Genomic DNA, 20,712 nt, shown 5'->3' with positions numbered 1-20,712 from the left:
CCCCAGCAATCACCTGTGGACCTGCTGCATTCAATCTGTCCACTTCAGCAGGCATCTCTCCAAAGCAGTTCTTGCCCCACCACACCCCACAAGAAACCCCAGTAGGGACCAGTACCACTCCGAAGTTTCTCCCCAACTGGGGCACAGGGGAGATAACTTCACACACCAGTGCACCCCTTGTTCCAACAACTCAGTCTCAGCTGGCTGTGCAGGGAGCAATCCCTGCCACCCAGTGTACCTGCAGCTGTGGCAGAAAGGCTAACTCTAGATAGGCTCACTGCTGGTCCCACCCACCAACAGCCCCACAGTGGCTTTAGACAGGCCCCTCAATAGCTTGGGGAAGAAACCCTGCCCTGTGCACCCATAGCAGGCAAAGTGGGTCAGTGCAGCCTGCTGGGCTGAAGGCAATTATGGCTCAGCCTCCCCAGTAAGGTACATGCAGTCCAGCCAGGGACACCTCTAGAGCTCCTAATTATGATGACCAGGGGGATTGCACTTCATGACACCATAGGACCTCTTCTCATCAAGGCCATTACTTTCAAGACCAGGAGATGTAGGTGAATTACCTAATACACAGAAACAAACACAGATAGACAAAATGAGACAGAGAGCTATCTCAAATGAAAGAACAAGACAAAATCACAGTGAAAGAGTTAAATGAAATGGAGATAACCAATTTTCTTGATAAAGAATTCAAAGTAGTAGTCATAAAGATACACCCAGACTTGAGAAAACAGTGCATGATCTCAGTGAGAATTTGATCAAAGAGATAAAAAATATAAATAAAGAACCAGAGCTTTAGAATACAATAACTAAAATAAAAATACACTAGAGGGAATCAACAGCAGATTAGAGAATGCAGAAAAACAGATCAGCAATCTGAAAAAAAGAGAGTAATAGAAAGGAACCAAGCTGAACAGCAAAAAGAAAAAAGAATAACAAAATATAAGAATAAGGTAGGGAACTTGGCAACACCATCAAGAATAATAACATTCACATTGTAGGGATCCCAGAAAGAGGAGAGAGAAAGGGGGACAGAAAATTTATTTGAAGAAATAATAGCTGAAAACTTCCCTAATCTGGGGGAAAAATAGGCATTCAAGACCAGGAGGCACAGAGAGCCCCAAATAAGATGAACCCAAGGAGGTCCACAACAAGACACATAATGATTAAAATGGCAAAAAATAATGATAAAGAGAGAGATCTTAAAAGCAGCAAGAGAAAAGAAAACAGTTACAAACAAGGGAAATCCCATAAGGCTATAGCTGATTTTTCAGCAGAAATGTTGCAGGCCAGAGAGAGTGGCATGATATATTCAAAGTGTTGAAAGAAGAAAACCTGCAACCAAGAGTAGTCTATCCAGCAAGGCTATCATTCAGAATAGAAGGAGAGATAGAGAGTTTCCCAGACAAACTAAAGTTAAAGGAGTTCATCACCACTAAACCAGCTTTATAATAAATGCTAAGGGGAATTCTTCAAGTGAAAAGAAAAGGCCATAATTAGAAGAAAACTATGAAAGGAAAAAATTTCACTGGTAAGAACATATATTAAAGGTAGTAGATTAATTACTATAAAGCCAGTATGGTGGTTAGAACATAAAAGTAGTAAAATCAGTTATATCTACAAAAATGAGTCAAGGTATTCACAAAATAAAAAGATGTAAAATATGATATCATATACATAAAAGGTGGGGGAGGAGTAAGAATTTAGTACTTTTAGAATGTGTTTGAACTTAAGTGACCATCAACATAATATAGACTGCTGTTCACATAAGAGGTTATATAGGAACCCAATGGTAAACACAGATCAAAAGCCTATAATAGATACACAAAAAAGAAAGAGAAAGGAATCCACGCATAACACTAAAGGCATCAAATCACAATGAAAGAGAGTAATGGAGGAAAGAAAAAAGAAAATAGAGAAAAACTACAAAAACAGTTAGAAAACAATTAACAAAATGGCTATAAGTACAAACCTATCAATAATTACCTTAAAGATAAATGTACTAAACACTCCAATCAAAAGTCATAGCATGCCTGAATGGATAAAAAAACAAGACCCAGGGCGCCTGGGTGGCTCAGTCGTTAAGCGTCTGCCTTCGGCTCAGGTCATGATTCCAGGTCCTGGGATCGAGCCCCACATCAGGCTCCCTGCTCCGCGGGAAGTCTGCTTCTCCCTCTCCCACTCCCCCTGCTTGTGTTCCCTCTCTCGCTGTGTCTCTCTCTCTGTCAAATAAATAAATAAAATCTTTAAAAAAAAAAAAAAAACAAGACCCATCTATATGCTGCCTACAAGAGACTCACTTCAGACCTAAAGACACATACAGACTGAAAATGAAAGACTGGGAAAACATATGCCATGAAAACAGAAGAAAAAAAAAAAAGGCTGGGGTAGCAATACTTATATCAGACAAAATAGCCTTTAAGACAAAGACTGTATCAGGAGACAAAGAATGGTACTACATAATGATAATGGAATCGATCCAACAAGAGGACATAAAATTGTGAATATTTATGCACCCAACATTGGAGTACCAAATTATATAAAGCAAATATTAACATATGTAAAGGGAGAAATGGATAGTAATACAATAATAGTAGGGGATTTTAATACACCACTTACATCAATGGATAAATATCCACACAGAAGGTCAATAAGGAAATGGTGGCTTTGAACAACATATTAGAGCAGATGGACCTAACAGATATATACAGAACACTCCACCCCCAAACAGCAGAATACACATTCTTTTCAAGCACACATGGGACATTCTCCAGAATATGTCACATGTTAGGCCACAAAAAAATGTCAATAAATTTAAGGATACTGAAGTCATATCAAGCCTCCATTCCAACCACAATGGTATGAAACTGGAAATCAATTACAAGAAAATAATCTGGAAAAAACATACACATAGAGCTAAAGGACATGCTCATAAACAACAGATGGGTCAACGACTCAAAGAGGAAATCAGAAAATACATGGAGACAAATAAAAACAAAAAGACAACGATCTAAAATCTTTGGGCCATAGCAAAAGCACTTCTAAGAGGGAACTTTATAGCAATACAGGGCTACCTCAAGAAATAAGAAAAATCCCAAATAAACAACCTAACCTTACACCTAAAGGAGCTAGAAAAACAAAAACAAAGCCCAAAGATAGTAGAAGGAAGGAAATAATAAAGATTAGAGATGAAATAGAAACTAAAAAGCAATAAAAAATTCAATGAAACCAAGAGATGGTTCTTTGAAAAGGTAAACAAAATTGAAAAACCTTTAGTCACAATCATCAGGAAAAAAGAAGACTCAAAATCAAATGAAGGGGGAGAATAACAACCTTAACCACAGATATACAAAGGATTATAAAAAAAATTATGAAAAATGGAGTGCCACCAAATTGGACAACCTAGAAGAAATGGATAAATTCCTAGAAACTTATTCTAAGATTGAATCTTGAGGATATACAAAATCTGAACAGACTGATTGATTACTAGTAATCAATCATATTGAATCAGTAATCAAAAACTCTCAACAAAACACCAGGGCCAGATGGCTTTCAGGGGAATTCTACCAAACACTTAAATAAGAGTTAATACCTATTCATCTCAAACTATTCCAAAAATACAAGAAGGAAAACTTCCCAATTCATTCAATGAGGTCAGGATTACCCTGATACCAAAACCAGGCAAAGATGCTACCAAAAAAGAAAACTGTAGGCCAATATCTCTGATTAACTTAGATGTAAAAATCTTCAAAAAATATTAGCAAACTGAATTCAGCAATACATTAAAAAAATCATTTACCACAATCAAGTGGCTTTTATTCCAAGGATGCAAGAGTAGCTCAATATTTACAAATCAATCAATGGGACATACCACATTAACAAGAGGAAGGATAAAAACCACATGGTCATCTCAACAGATGCAGAAAAAGCATTTGACAAAATACAACATTCATTCATGATAAAAACTCTCAACAAAGTGGGCTTAGAGGGAACACCTCAACGTAATAAAGACCACACATGACAAACCCACAGCTAACATCATACTCAATGGTGAAGAACTAAAACCTTTTTCTCGAGATCAGGACAAGATAAGGATGTCCACTCAAGCCACTTTAATTCCATACAGTAGTGAAAGTCCTAGCTGCAGCCATCAGAAAAGAAAAAGGAATAAACACCACCCAAATTGATAAGGAAGAAGTAAAACTGTCACTATTTGCAAATGACATATTATATTTAGAAAACCCTAAAGACAGCCCCCAAATACTATTAGAACTAATGAAAGTCAAAAAATTCAAAATTAATATACAGAAATCTGTTGCATTTCTATACACTAATAACAAAGTAGTGGAAAGAGAAATTAAGAAAACAATCCCATTTACAATTGCATCAAAAAGAATAAAATACTTAGGAATAAACTTAACCAAGGAGGTGAAACATTTACTCTGAAAACTATAAAACACTGATTGAAGAAATTGAAGATGACAAAAACAAATGGAAAGATGTTCTGTGCTGATGGATTGGAACAATTAACATTGTTAAAATATCCATACTACCCAAAGCAATCTACAGATTCAGTGTAATCCCAATCAATACACGAACAGCATTTTTCACAGAACTAGGACAAATAATATTAAAATCTGTATGGAATCACAAAAGACCTAGAATAGCCAAGGCAATCTTGAGGAAGAACAAAGCTGGAGATCACAATCCCAGACTTCAAGATACACTACAAAGCTAGAATAATCAAAAGTTTGGTACTCACACCAAAATAGACATGTAGATCAATAAAACAGAATAGAGGGTCCAGAAATAAACATATACCTATATGGTCAATTAATTTATGACAAAAGAGGCAAGAATAATCAATGGGGAAAAAACAGTCTTTCTTTTTTTTAAACAGTCCTTTCAACAAATGCTGCTGGGAAAACTGGACAGCTAAATGCAAAAGAACAAAACTGCACCCCTTCCTTACACCAGACAAAAAAAAAACTCACAATGGATTAAGACCTAAGTGTGAGACCTGAAACCATAAAACTCCTAAAAGAAGACACAGGCAGTAATCTCTTGGACATCAGTCTTAGCAACATGTTTATGGATACGTCTCCTGGGCAAGGAAAACAAAAGCAAAAATAATGTATCGGGACTACATCAAAATAAAAAAACTTCTGCACAGCAAAGGAAACCATAAACAAAACAAAAAGACAACCTAGTGAATGGAAGAAGGTGTTTGCAAAAGATATATCTGATAAGGGGTTAATATCCAAAATATATAAAGAACTTACATAACTCAACACCAAAAAAAAAAAAAAAATCTATTAAAAAATGGGCAGAGGACCTGAACAGACATTTTTCCAAAGAAGACATATTGATGACCAACAGACACATGAAAAGATGCTGAACATCATCAATCATCAGGGAAATGCAAATCAAAACCACAATGAGGTATCAGAATGGCTAGTATCAAAAAGACAAGAAATAGCAAGTGTTGGCAAGGAGGCAGAGAAAAAGGAACCCACATGCATTGGTGGTGGGAATGCAAACAGGTATAGCCACTGTGGAAAACAGTATGGAGGTTCCTCAAAAGATTAAAAATAGAACTACCATATGATCTGGTAATTCCACTACTGGGTATATACCTAAAGAAAATGAACACACTAACTCAAAAAGATATATGCATTCCTATGTTTACTGCAGTATTATTTACAATAGCCAAAGTATGGAAGCAATCCAAGTGCCCATCAATAGATGAATGCATAAAGAAGATATGGTATATATACAATGGAATATTACTCAGCCATAAAAAGGAATGAGATCTTTTCATTATGACAACAATGGATGTGGAGGATATTATGGTAAATGAAATAAGTCAGACAGAGAAAGACAAATATCATACAATTTCACTTATATGTGAAATCTAAAAAACAAAACCAAACCAAACATTCTTAAATATAGAGAACTGGTGCTTGCCAAAAGAGTGGGTGGGGAAGCAGGTGAAATAAAGGGGATTAAGAGGTATAAACTTCCAGTTACAAAATAAATAAGTCACAGAGATAAAAAGTACGGCATAGGGAATATAGTCAATAATACTGTAGTAACATTGTATGGTGACAGATGAGCATTGAGTAATATACAGAATTGTTGAATCACTATGTTGTACACCTGAAACTAAGCAATACTGTATATTAATTATACTTCAATTAAAAGAAAGTTTTCACAGAAATACTATACTTTAGGATAGTGGGGAAAACCTGTATTTTATAATGTATGCTGAAATTATTCAGTTCCCAGATTCATGTAGGCATATCCTCTCATGAACTACTTTCAGAAAGTAGGCTGGATAAATTTCCATAATGATAAATGTTGAGGCCCCACTATTCTTCCCCTTTCTACTCTTAAATTTCCTTTTCTCCTGTGGCATTGAGATTTACGGTAGATTTATTTTTGCAAAACCTTTTACGGTGACAGGAAGTAACATTCTAAAATTCTAAGGAAACGTTTGCAGTTCTTTACTATAGACCTATCCCATTTTCTCCCTGCCCCCACTTCCCACCCTCTTACAAAGGTTTCCTAACGGGGCACATTTTTGGTCTCACTTCCAAGAAGTAGGAGCCTCTTACCTATCAGACCAGGTAAATGGAGAATTTAAATGCAGAGGACTCAGGTTAAGGTTGACCAAGATTAATTATGGACAATGATTCTACTGAGGATCAGGATAGCTACCTTTTTTCCCAGGTGCTGGTACACATGGCAGCCCTGCTTCACCTTTTATGGAGCATGGGAGACCAATTTCAACTGGACCTTCCCTGAAGATGTGTTCAGTGTCTCTTAAGCAGCGAGCCTAGATTATAAACAAAGAGTCAGACCACTCACCCACCCACCCACTCCTGCAAGGACAGCTCAGCCTACTGCCCTTGGGGATGAGATCCATTTAAGATTCCTAAATGCATTAGATAACAAACATCCTTCTTTCCTTTAGCACTCTTTTAGGATCCCATACGCTGTAGGAGTCTATCTACTGTATTTTATGCACCAGCAGAACATATTCACTTCCTTCATATTTTTCCAGGGGGCTAACTGGTTTCTCCTATGGTCTCTACATCATTCAGTCACAAATAAGAATGGAGGGTCAATGGATGGAAAAAGACTTACATAACCAACACCAGGACTTGAAGAGGGTTTGTTCTTGGATATGTAAGTTCAACATGCTAGTGCTGTGCACGTGAGTAAATGGCAAGGCAAAAGTTGCCCTGGACTCCGTGTTCTGTGCACATTTTAGGGATGATTCTAGCAAGTATATAGGTATAAAGCTGGTAATGAATCTTCAATAATTTTAATGAATTTGTTTCTGCCCCTGCTCCTTCCACAAAGAATTTAAGATCTTATAAAGATCTATGCAGTTCAAATGCATTAAATAAATAAATATCTCAAAGTGGGGATATGTGTATGAGGATGAAAGTCAGAGTCAAGACAAGTGCTCAGGAACAGGCTCCACATTGTCCCACAGCTCAAACGGCAAAAGGACTGGAGTAGTCCTTGCTGAGTTGAAATTGCAGGAACTCAACCTAAACCCCTTTCCTACCTGTTGGGTGCTCTCAATCATTGCCAGCGCTTCAGCCATTAGCTTCTGGTTTATGCCACAAAGGTTGGCCACCTTTGTCTGGCATCTGTGATGTACGTTCATGCCACATGCTGAAAAGGAGAAAGACATGCTGAGCAAGAGCAACAGAACTCACTGAGTGGACTTTGCACAGGACTGTTTTAGGTACGCATATGTTGAGGGACAACTGGCAAATCCCTGGAGCCATCTTCCCAGCAGAAGGAGACACTGCATTCAAATAAATGAGGGCAGCACTTTTATGATGCCGCTATGCATCTACCTCCTCTTCCCAAGACTACATACACAGGCCAGACATTCCTCGATGTGATGCTGGGGAATGACTCCCACTTGAGTAAGAACCAGAGCCTTGCTGATAGGGGAGGAAGGCTGCTGTCAGTATGCATTTACACTGCGCCCCTGCTGAGAGAAAAACATGATTCAGGCCCTCCCTGGAGGGAAGGTGCAATGCCGGGATGCAAGGTGATTTACTCTCACTCTGGACTGGAGTCCAAGCATCCCCTTCCCCACATGGACTGCAAGGAGCTTCTCTCCCCTCTGAGTTGAAGCCCAGGGAGCAACTTCAGCCTGCAGAACTGAAATGGAAATGGTGGGGGTGGTCTGTGCTTAGGGGCAGGAGTGGGAGGACAGAAAGTACCCTGGAGACCTCATCCTCACCCTATGGCAGGGCTAGTTCAACCAAATGATCTACACAGACCTGTGATTCTGGGGGAATATTCTGATTCATTAGTTCTGAAAATAGCACAATAAAGGACCACCCTCCACTTACTGTGATCCCGTGAGCTTTCTTGGATTGGGATGTGTGTGCACATGTTCATCTGTATAAAGACAACTACTACTTCATGTTGTTAGTTTAGAATATTAAAATTCTGCTTATGAAACATTGCCATTACAATAAAAAAAAAATCTAACTTAAGATTTCCAAACTCTGGCTGATAGAATTATATTCTCAAGTCCTATTTCATTATATCAAGGTCTATTCATAGGGATTATTATAAGGCATTAGGCAGGAAAGGCTATAAAATAATGCACTTTTACCCTCACCTGTTTATTAGCCCATTTGTGTGCAAAGAACTTAGCACAGTGATAGGCATCAAATAGGTACTCAACAAATACAGCTTCTATTTCATCTTCATCATTTATTCGAATGAGATATGTTTTAAAATATTTAAGTGAAATTTTATCAGGCTTCAGCCTTTAGTTTTAACTAGCTTACTCTTCTCAGAGAATTCATAATAAAACAAAATAAGACAGCATTTTCTGTGTAAGTAGAGACCAGTACTTGTCCCAGCATAAATGCAATGATATAACCCAAATCCATTCTAAGTGAAATCTTCTATGTATATCTAAAGTCTTTACTGTAGTAACGATGCTGCTGATGAGGGCTCTCTGCCCATCTGAATTTAGCATGACTTGTTGATGCAAGTCATACTGGACTTGTTGATGCAAGTTGCACATTGGGAAGCCCTCAGTTGCATTTCTTTACTCATTACCACAAGCCAAAGGGAAGCAATGAGCAAGGACTGAGTGTGAGGCATTGGAGAGTTTCACTTTGTTTTTTTAACATGGTAGCTGGATAAGCTTGTCTCGGACACACTCGCGTGAAGGCAGGCCCCATTCCCACTATGATAATGTCATATGTCTCTGTTACTAACCTATTAGGTGATAACTTGGTCTCTGTGAGTGCAAACAGTCCCTTTGGATGATGATTTTCATGGGAATTCAAGTGGAGAGAGAAAAGGACAGAGTTAAAATGAAGGGAGGCCCTATTTAGGAAGGTGGCTTAGAAGAGAACAAGACATAAAGAGCAGGGCCAAGGCAGAGGAACAGAACCCAAAGAGTAGATTGGAAGGGGAGGTAAAGTCAAGGGCATGGGGGGGGGGGCAAGGACACAGTGATGTCTGCAGGTGTCAGCCTCAAGAGCAGAGGGTGTTGGGGAGGAAAGGGAGGGGAGGAAAGGGGAGAGGAGAGGAGGGGTGAGAGGAGAAGGGCTGCCTGGCGTGCAGGAGGCAAGGGGAGAGAGGGAAAGAGAAGGGACCGGGGAGAAAGAATGTTAGGGGGGATGGAACAGAGCAGGTGTGTGGGCCGTGAAACAATGGCAAGGAACCCTTGTGGAGGTTCTAAGCTCAGAGGCATCGTTGGGCTGTTGGCACCACTGGGCAGGTGGGGCGCTCAGGCTCTGGGGAAAAGGAATTTGCACTCTGAGGGAGACCATCAGAGGATTCGGGGAACCATTAGAGAGGATCTGATTATTCATGCCTGCTCGTTCAATTCTGAAATAACTTCTTACCTATGAACTCCTAAAGATAAAGATACTCCATAGAGTACCAGGCCCACCTGTGAGCTCTTGAACAGGTGTAGAGAGCAAGGTGCACAGTGGTCTTCCTAGAGGGATTATTAAGGTGAATTTTCACTGCATGTGGGTTTTGCCTTCAGCAATGGTTTGAAAACCTAACCCTCCCCGTCTCCACTAAGATGCCACTCCAGACTTCACGAGACACATGAGCACAATGGCGATGAGGAAGAGAATGCTGTTGAAGGTGACCTTCACCTTTATCACTTAAAAGATAAGAATTGCCAAAGATTAAGCCAGTGGCATAAAACAAAATGGAGCGGCCAAGAAAAAAACAAAGTGGCTTCCATATTTAATAATTCGAAATAGAAAGGCCTCTGCTGCAGCAGGATGCCTTCCTTTTTGAATGTCTGTCTGGCCCTGCCCCACCCTCACCCCCACTCAGAAGGCAGAAATGCCTTGCTGGAATCTTCCCTCCCTACTGCCTAATCCTGGCATCTCAGTTTCTAAAGGTTATTGCCTTAGCAGTTTGAACTTTTAGAGTAAGAAAGTGCTTTTTGCTCTTTCCAGAGCTGAAAACCTCGATGAGGCTCTGTTGTAATGCCAGCCTTTAAGGAGAGGTCAGAGGAGGGAATATGATGGTCAGTGCGGGGCTGGGCTTCTTCCTTGGCACACTTTGGGCATTGACCTTCCAGTCTAAGTCACAAATGCCTATGTGCAGGACCATCCATCAGCCAAGTAGATGTGCCGGGCTTACTCCTCGATGGGCTACAGGGGGAATCTTAAGGTGTAAGGGAGAGCGACAGTGGGGGCATAGCTTGAACTGCTAGGGTCAGAAGGGGCAGTCCCAGAACACCAGGAGACAAAGGGAGGCCCCAGGGAGGGAGGCCAGTCGGGAAAAGTGCCATCTTCCTTTCTCCCCAGCGTGAGGTACAATGACAGGCTGGGAGACTTGACATTGAGACTGAAGAGGTTTGCACTTCTCTGGGATCCCGGGATGATGGTGTTGGAAATGGGAAGAAAAGAGCAGAAGTGGTCTGTTGTCCTGAGAACTTCACATTCATGATCTCAGGGTCATCCGGGCTAGCTGGAGAAGTCAACCCTCTGTGCTCCCTCTTCCCCTCGTGCTCTCCATTAAAACTGCAAAGCCACCCTGTAGGGGTTCCGTACCAGGGCCCATGCTCATTTCCCACTGGACTCACCATCACACTTGAGTCCTTGCCTGGCCAGGCCCCACAGCAGGGTCCCACAGTGCTCACAGAAGGTCGGGCTTTTGTAATTGTAGACTTTAAATCTATGCGGCATGTCAATTTTGAACCTCTCCTTGTGGAACTGAAAGAAGGGAGAACGTGTGACCATATGCATGTCCCTGGTTCTCAACCTCTGGTATCTTAGCAGCTACTCCAGTATAACTAACAGAGCACTACAAACACTGGAATGATGTGTGCTTTAAGCCATAAGCTTTACTTGTCAAGCCTTACAGCCATGGCCAAAGAAGGCAGGCAGCCATTAACTCTTCCAGGCAAGGGGCATGTTTGAGCTATACACATATCAAGTAACCAGGACTACGCTGAGGTATGAGGCATTCCCACAGGGAGGCTAACGTCTTCAGGAAGATGGGACTGGAATTATCTAAATGAGATCTGGGTGAACATTGCACTGCCCTTCCTATTTTAGTATACATATTGCCTTTTCTTTTTCAACCTAGAACTAGGACTCTAACCTTTGGAAGATGTTATATAATTCCTCCTCTAGGGGAAACACTACTGTGGGCTTATTAGTATAAAAGCCTAAGTATGAAGCATTTCATAGCTATTACACATGGACTGGAGGGGGTGAGCAGCAGGTAACAGGTCCTGCCAGGTTATATGGATAAGTATGTCACATGTACTATCTTTTTTACACATGTGATATTGCAAATACCCCCTTAAAGGAGCATTTATTAGAATCCCCATTTGCTAAATGAGGAAATTAAGCACAGAGAGGGCAAGACACTTGTTTAGGTCACACAGCTAGCAAGTGAGCTGGGACATCTATAAGCCTGAAGTCAGAATCAGCCTATCCTCTTTCCGTCATTCCCCTTTCTTCTCTCAAAGTCAATGTGATGAGTTAGGGGATGGGGAGAAGGGAGATGAGAGAGGGATGCTGGTGGTTGATATATTACAGGATTTTTTGTTTTGTTTTGTTTTCCAGAGTTGAAATTCTCTCCTTTAGCCAAACATATCACATGAGCAACAACAGTAACAAAATCATGAAGTTTGATTCCTGGTAAGGATACCAATATTCTTGTGTAACATAGGAAGTTTTTCTTAAGACTTATAATCTCCACAGAAGTTTTTTATTAAACAGTTTCTTTGGGAATGTGCACAGCAAAGAAGCCTTTTTCATTAACAGTGATATATCTAATATTTCCACCGAGCACGTTGGCCAGCATTGGGTCATTAGAATAGCTGTTTAGAATTGTTTAAACATTACTCAGAACTTACTTCAGCCATTTTCAACCAAGAAAAAATAATTTTCAGATCTCATTTTGTGTAAACATTTCCATACAAATATGAACAATTTATGTCAAGGTCCAGGCTGGAAGACTTCTACCTCAAATCTTGACACCTAGCTCAAAATAGTTCAAGATACGTCTGGAAAAGACTATGGATTTGTACTTTCCAATATGATATTCACTTAGCCACATGGGCCAAATGAGTACCTGCAAGGTGGTAAAACAATATGGTATCAGTATAAAGTACATACTGGATTCTGAAGACTTTTTACGAGAAAAATAATGGAAACTATCTCCTTAATTTTTATATGAGGATATCTGAAAATTTAAAATTGCACTTGTGGCTCTCATTCTATTTCCAGGGAACATTAGCCATTGAGGTTAACTGTCATTCTTATAATTAGTGATTTTCCCAGGAAAACTGAAGGCATCAAGTAGAGAGAGCAGGGAGGCAGGCTGGGAGGTGGCAATTGGATTTAAACAAACACAACACTTGTCAGAGAAAGACATATTATACGATCTCACTTATATGTGGAATCCAAAAAACAAAACAAAACAAATCACACTCATAGAAAAGGATCAGACTTGTGGTTTGCAGAGGTGGGCGGTTAGGAGGAAGGAAAAAGTAGAGGAAGGTGGTCAAAAGGTACTTCTAGCTGTAAGATAAATAAGTCCTAGGGATAGAATGTACAACACAGTGACCACAGCTAACACTGCTGTGTGATATACAAGGAAGGTGTTAAGAGAGTAGATCTTAAGAGTTCTCATCACAAGGAGAAATCTTGTTTTCTCTTTTTATTGGATCTATATAAGATGATGGATGGTGGTGATCATTGCATAATATATGTAAGTCAAATCATCATGCTGTATGCCTTAAACTTATACAGTGATATATGCTAATTATTGCTTAATAAAACTGGGGGTGGGGGGAAAGTCTATCACACTGCTCTGGGAGATTGAGATCTGAAATTTTGTCCCAGCCCAGCTACTTATATCATAGGTGATTGACTGCAGACAAACTATAACTTCTTTGAGCCTTAGCAGAGTCACTTTTAATAGGAGATTGTCCCATTCCGACTCTAAATTTTAAAAGAATTCTGCTCTACAAAACCCAACCAATTTGCCTTCTCTGTGCCTACCCCTTGGCTGGAGAAAATCACACACCTGGGCAGGCTGGCCCCTCAAACTCAGGTGGACTTTCCACTGTCCTCAGCAATCCTACTGCTCTTTTCTAACCACCTTGCTTTTCCATCCCGAGATAATTCTCTCACAGATCCTTTCTCCTCAAAGCCACTTGCTGCCTTCTCTTCTTTCTTCCCACAAATCTTCAGATGACACCGAAGGTAAGCTGTCTAAGGGAAGCTCTCTCAACTGCCTGCCCCCAAATCTACAATCTGCGATCATCTGCAACCATCTTCTTCTCCTCCCTTTCTGTTACAATTGATGATCCATCCATCTTTCCATTAGAGACCCATCTTCACATCTGCTTTAGACATCTTTCCCTCTTGCCAAGGGTGAACTTATTCCCCCTTGACTGTTTTGGTTGTCGCTTTCTCTCCAGCTTCATCCATCCCTCCTCTCTCTCTAGCTATGGGAGTATTTCCATCCCTTGGGTTTCACCTCCTTTCAGCAACTGTTCTACTTCAATGAGCTTGATAATATTAGCACATAAATTGTTTCCATGTTATCAACTCTCAGTAACCCTCAGTGTTGGTCAATGAAGCAAACACTTCTACAGTTCTCTGAAATTTCTTGGATCAAGGGCTCTGAAGATCTCCATGTGGTTCTCATTTTTCTCAACATCTTAGCTACTCTGAATGCAATTGACCCCTTTGTTTTCTGGTTTCTGTAACTTCATGTACTCTTAATATATGAAAAGCCCTCTCTGAACTCTTATTGTCAGTCTTTATCACAAACTCCTTCTCTTCTACCTAACATGTAACTTTAGATTCCTTTGGGGAATTTATATATTTGGTCTATTGGCTCCTGTGAATTCCAACTGCATGTAAAATTGTCCACTTGATACCTCCCGCTTGGATGTGTACAGGCATCTCTGGCTGGACTTATCAGAAACTGAAATATTAATTTCTCCTCCAGTCTTTCATTGTTATGTTTCTGCCACTTCCCCACTGCTCAATACAGAAACTTAGGCATCATCTTTATTTCCCTCTCTTTTATTTTCCACTTCCAATCCATTGACAAATCCAGTCATTTCTAACAAGGAAATCACCTGAAAATCTGCTCACTTTGTTCCATCTCCATTGTTACCATATTGGTACAAGCCATCAACCTTCCCCCTTGGGGGGACTTCTGCAGTCACCTCTGGTTTTTATGTTCATACCTCAACCCACAATTTCCCCTACAGCAGTCACCAAGTGGGCTTCCCACTATAGGTCAAATAAAACCCAACCACTTCTCCAGGGTCTAAAAAAAAAAAAAAAAAACCCATCTAATCTAGGTCCTATCAAGTCCCCTGACTTCGTATTCTGTTTACTCTCTTGCCCTTGCTGTTCCAGCTGCATGGTCTCATTTCAGTTCCTAGAACATGGTCTTTCCCCCTTGGGGCCTTTTCTGTCTGGAGGCTGCTTCCTCCTGCTGTTCATATAGCTGGCTCCTTTCACCCTTAGCTCTCAGCTTAAATGCTCTCCTGGGAGATGCCCTGATCTTCGGTTTAAGTAGGTCACTCAGTTTTTCTCCATTATCACACCTTGTTGGTTATTTAATATAAATGGAAACAACACATTGTTGTTTGTTAATTATGTGTTTCCCTAATTTTACAGTAAGGTCTATAAAGGCAAAACCAGGTCTATATTGTGTTCCGCTGTGCATTGTACATAGTATAGTATCTTCCATGTATTAGATACACACTAAATATGGGGTAACATCTAACCTGTCCCCATGCCATGTACCTTAAAGTTCATTATGAAAGAAACGCTTGCCTCCCATCATAAGAATTATACTTCTGTTACATCTCATACTAACCTTGTAAATGCTTACATCTGCATTTTGTCACCATTTGCCTCTATTCCTTAACTGTCACTTCTAGCTATAGATGCCACAAGAGTTGTTTTCAGATAATTGACCAAAACTATGATTTCTGGGCACTTCCTGTCATGCCTTTCTGGAAAAGGTAGAGTCATCGATAGTCTTATTTTGCTTTTCATATTTATCCCCTAGTTTTGGATCTCAGTAATCATCATTATTGAAGAGGAAAGGGTTTTCAGGGAGATTGATGTTCATTGATCAGCTTAAGGATTCAAGCTCAAGCAATACTAAAAAGAATTAGTGGGCTTCCAAATTTAATGTTAGGATAAAATTATCATACTCCAGACAGAAAGAGGAACCTGAACACATACCATGGTTTCTCGGCTATTGATAGCTGATCCTGTGCACTTAGCTATAACTTTATCGATACACTTCTTGTGAATTGCCGCATTACACTCTGAAAAGAAATTATTGCAGTTAAGATTTTCAGAAGTTAAGGAACAATGAAATAAGAAGAATGACAATAATACAACAGAAATCCTTCTTACTTACGTCGACACTGGTAGCCTTGTTTGTTCAGACCCCTGCAATAAAGCACATGTCTGACTTACTTGGATGTTTGAGTCAACAGCAGCACCATAAACATTAAAACAAAATCTCATAGCTTCCTACTATCACAGGGCATTCACTGATCAGCGGCTCTGGTCTGTCACTGAACAAAAGTGTTAACACGTATTGTTGTTCTTTGTTTTTTTATTTTAAGCTGCTTTGTTAAAAGTCTGATAAATAAATGAGGAAATGTTGTTTCTCCTCTCATTTGTGTCTTTTCCAAACAAACATGTAGAGATGAAAATACCTGACTGAAAATGCGTCACAGGCTCCTAGCAGCAAATTTCCATGTCCTACACTTAAAAATTCATTGTCTCTCTAAGCTCAATATAGATGAGCAAAGACATCTGTACAATGCGTTGTTTCCTTTTTCTGAGTATCTGAGAATATTTGCAACTACTAAATTCTGAAGCTTAAGACCCATTCCTGGGTAACACTCACTATTAGTAAGGAAGGCAGTTCTAATCAGTCAATGAAAACAGTTGGTGGAAATCCATCAAAAGTCTATTTGACCTTTAGATACCCTAGTTAGACTGCGGTTGTGAGTTGATGGATTCTGAAGTAGCCCAAAGAAAAGAACACCCCCATCAAGAGGCAAGGAGGCTGAGAATGGGGACAGGAGTCATTTCAAGTCTCTGCAGTCCCATCTCCTTTGCTATGTGCTTACTGAGGCTTGAACCGATTTCTGTTGGGCTGCTAAGGGCTGCTAAGTTGCCCAAGAGCCCTGTAAACATCTAAACCCATTAACTCCAATGCAAAAGTGTTGCCTTTTGCACACATTAGTACCAGCACAGTTGGGCTATCAAGGTGGTAGAAGTTTCAACTGCAAAACTGTGCCAATAGTAAAGATGTTTCCCTCTTCTGTCCTTCCCTCTTACCCCCAGTGGCCCCCATTTAATCAGAAGCTAAAGTTCTTGAAAACTTTTTCTGCTAGAACTGGCTTCCTTGCTCTATAGGAGTCACATTAGGAAAATATTGTATGGAATCACACTCTTTAAGCCTCATCCTTCCATGCAGTGCTTATTCCAGCACACTCTCCTGAGGTGGAGCATGCCAGGCCTGACAGGTTGAGAGGATCTGACAAAATGCATAAGCTGAAGCTTGGAGTGAAATGCCAAGTTACCGTACCAGACAAACTCATGGCAGACAGAGCAAAATGTGGGTTGTGGGAAAAAGGTGGCGGTGAACTCATGGCACTTGACATGGTGGACTTTGGCCTGTTTGATGGCTCCTCGGCGGTGATGCAAAGCAAAGAAGCCTTCAGTCTCAAATTCACTCATGTCCTTTGTGTCTGCAGGAACAGGACAAGGGACAAAGTGGGTGGACGGGGTGGGGAAATGGGGAAAGGATGGAGACAGACAAGTAATTAGGCAAGCATTGAAACCAGTAAAATCCCTAGTACTCATTAAGGTTGGTATAGCACTAAGTTTCTTTCTTTACTTCTGTAATACAGAATTATCATAGGGTGTATTACTATACGGTTGAAACAATAAGATTGGATTACTGGCTCAATCCCTCACTCCTCTTTGACTATGCTGAACTATTCTCTTTCAGTTTTTAAAACCAGAGGTCAGAACTTTCAAAGTATTTATCAACCTCTCCTATTCACTGTCAATGATGAGTCAGCCAGAAAAAGCAGGAAGTGGTAAATACTTTTCTGCCTGTAATTCTAGAGAATAATGTGGTTACTGACAGCAATTTAGAAACAGCATTTTTTTAAATTTCCCAGGATGCTTTATGTCTGGTTGTTTATGGGCAGGGTCCAGTAGACTGAGGGGAGCTGACCAGACTGTGTGAGGGTGAAAGAACTTTGGAAAGTTGTTTATGCTCTGGTTCCTGATGTCCATAGTAATCAGGTGCACCAGCTATAGACTTATAGACTACACCAGTCAGTGTGGAAAAAGCCAGAAATTAATAGATGACTGCAATTGTTTTTTAATGTCTAGGTAATCCTGGATGTTATCTAGTCATCTACATCAAATCATCACATTCACATTTCTTCAGTTCACTTTGGGCTCAGGATATTGGTGAAGGTACTGTGATAGTCACTGTCCACAGTACCCCATGCCCAGATAACATCTTTCTAAAAGGCTGGTAGAATTCTGAGAATACTAATGATTCCCTGGCTGAAGACCAGACCCAAAGAAAACACACAAAAGCAAGGCAGTCATGGTTCAAAAGCGTGATGACAACTCCAGCATGCAAGAGAGAATAAAATGGTAAACAAGAAATAAACATAAAAAATAATTATCGTTACTAAAATAAGGATAATTTAGTGATTGTAACTTCTAATATAATTTTTTAAATAGCTTGAAAGTATCTTAGATTATTTATATTTCTCATATTTTTACAAGCATAAAAAAATGGAGATTCAGCAAGAATAAGAGGCTCATATTTCACAAATATAAAGAGCTAGCAATATTTAAACTAAATTACTTCCATTCTGGATAAGCAGTGGCAGTGGTATGACAACACACTTGAGACAAATGTCCCTGCCAAGGTACTTTATTTTCCATACCCTTAATAGTGGCCAGACTAGAAACACATTGTTCCCCCAGGAACTCATCCAAGTCCCAGGCCTCATTTTATGACTAATGTTTTCTCTACAGTGGTCCACAGGTCTGTTCTATGGCAACTCCAAACTCTTAGATAGAGAGCTTTCCGAATAACTCTAAAAAGTTCCACAGATGAGACATAATACTTTGCCTAATACTTTAAGGCTAGGTAATGTAGGTTTTTTTATATAGAACTAAGCTAGAAATAAATTAGGGTTAGTGAATGAGGGGTTAAATTCAGGGTCACTGAGGCAATTGCTGTTTTCTGCAAGTTCTGGTACAAGCAGATCTATTTACAACTTGTGACTGGTGTAGTAGGTGGTTTGTCAGTAAGATTTGACTCATTTCTATTTTGGTCCATATGAAATGATATATAAAATTACTTCTAAATTCAGGCAATAGAAGTGAATTATTCTGGGAACCCTAATCATATTACTGTAAAATATATATATATATATATATCATCTGAGCATTAAATTATAATACTGTAAATTTTTAAAAATGTTAGAAAGTGCTAGAAATACATTTATCCCCTTGGGTCTTCCTTTGATTTTTCTTTATCCTCTAACCATTTTGATCATTACAGGAGAGCAACTATATAAAAACTCAGAATTTCTTGAATTCTTCTGGTATTTATTATATATTTTTTTTTTCTGAAGTAATTTGCTCCTATGTTTATTGGCTTGAATAGGTTTATTGGTTTTTGTATGTTTGGTTATTTCTTTTATAGTAATGGCTCCTAATCTATTTATTTAGCCTAACCTATCACTTGTTTGTAATCAGTCAACCACAGATGTTTCCTAGGCAGCTCTGAGCAAACTGCTATGCTGAATGTTCTAAAGAAATATGAGATGTTATCCCTAACTTCTGAGTGGCTAACAGTCAAGTCAGGGAGACATGGCACTCACACAAAGAACAGTATGTGATGGTTTGGAATAGACATGGTGATAGGTACACCCATATTTTTTAGGAGATAGTAAAAGGAATTACAAAAGAGACCATGAAGCAGCAGCTAAAAAATTAAGAGAAAAACTTAAATAGTATCCCATTGGGTAAGCCAAGAAAGAATGGGTTTTTCAGCATTGGTATAGAGATGTCAAGGGAACTGGAGGCTAAGAAAGAGAAATTTGTTTTGAGGAATAATACTCTTGAAGAAAGCAACTTAGTGGATTGGTCAAAATATAAGCCAGACTCTTAGGGTAAAAAAAAAAAAAGTTTCCAGACTGGACAAGATGGCTTAATTCAGTATGTCTTGGCAATGAAACCAAAGAGAGAAGGAAACATTGAAGATGCTACAGAGCTTATGGTATGTAGCTGCTAGGAATCTGAGGCAGGAGACCAAGAAAGGGAGGGACTGTCTCGAGGCAAAAGAGCAGGAAGCAAGTGTAGGGAGCAGCAGTTATCTCTAAAGTACAGAGACAGACAGAAGACAGAGTCATTCCCAGTTAAACTGGGGCCAAGGCCAAACTCCAGAAGTGAGAGAAGAATGAGATACCCTTAGAGACTGAGTAGTATGGGAATTTCTGGAATAGCCATTGTATGGGAATCAAAAGAAAATAAAAGGAATTTCTAAATACCAGGGTGAGTCTAACTGAATAGTTCAATGAACATTTATTAAGTACCTCCTGTGTACCTAGCATGCAACCTGGTGCTGGAGTTAAAGAGACAAATAAGATGTGGTTCAGCCATTGCTTTCCAGCAAGAAATTATTGTAGTAAAAGTCAGAACAGAAATATTCACAGGATGCTATGTGACAGAGGTAAGGAAACTACACCAGGTAAGGCAGGTATAGATAGGTGGAGGCAAGAAAAAGAGAAAAGTTGGACAAGAAAGGTACTAAAAGGTGATTTCTGGGCTGGGTTCTGAAGAATAAATAACTTCTACCAATGTATGGGAGAAGGTACGGTGGGGAAAACAAATGATGTTCTCTCTAGATGAAGAGAATGTACAAGGGTACATTCAGATAAGGTCTCTGAGAATGTACGTACTGCCGGAGTGTGGAACATGAAGCAGAAAACATCAGTGGTCACACAGAAGATGTGTAGGTATCAGTTCAGCCTGAATATTTCCTGTAGAAAATTTGCAAACACTGAAAGGCTGTAGGCAGGGGCAAAAGGGGGAACAGAAGCATGGCATATTCAGAACGGAGTTTATA

The 20,712-nt window shown here is 39.7% G+C and overlaps 1 protein-coding gene across 4 annotated transcripts in view; it reads right to left on the bottom strand.

Annotated features, from left to right (window-relative positions):
* Positions 1 to 20,712, bottom strand: part of PRKCQ (protein kinase C theta) — a 185,098-nt gene that overhangs the window by 100,999 nt on the left and 63,387 nt on the right. For all 4 annotated transcript variants that reach the window (XM_035021698.1, XM_035021696.1, XM_035021697.1 and 1 more), the window contains 6 exons: positions 17,131 to 17,293; positions 15,946 to 15,977; positions 15,765 to 15,850; positions 11,114 to 11,243; positions 7,583 to 7,692; positions 6,724 to 6,841 (listed from right to left, as the gene is read on the bottom strand). In XM_035021698.1, the coding sequence (XP_034877589.1) occupies positions 6,724 to 6,841; positions 7,583 to 7,692; positions 11,114 to 11,243; positions 15,765 to 15,850; positions 15,946 to 15,977; positions 17,131 to 17,293 (639 nt within the window). The remainder of the gene's footprint in view (positions 1 to 6,723; positions 6,842 to 7,582; positions 7,693 to 11,113; positions 11,244 to 15,764; positions 15,851 to 15,945; positions 15,978 to 17,130; positions 17,294 to 20,712) is intronic.

The sequence above is a fragment of the Mirounga leonina genome, unplaced genomic scaffold (assembly GCF_011800145.1).
Source record: "Mirounga leonina isolate KUSES-001 unplaced genomic scaffold, KU_Mleo_1.0 Mir_175, whole genome shotgun sequence".
Classification (NCBI taxonomy): domain Eukaryota; kingdom Metazoa; phylum Chordata; class Mammalia; order Carnivora; family Phocidae; genus Mirounga; species Mirounga leonina.
The sequence above is the reverse complement of the archived record's forward strand: the minus strand, read 5'-3'. Positions and strand labels throughout refer to the sequence as shown.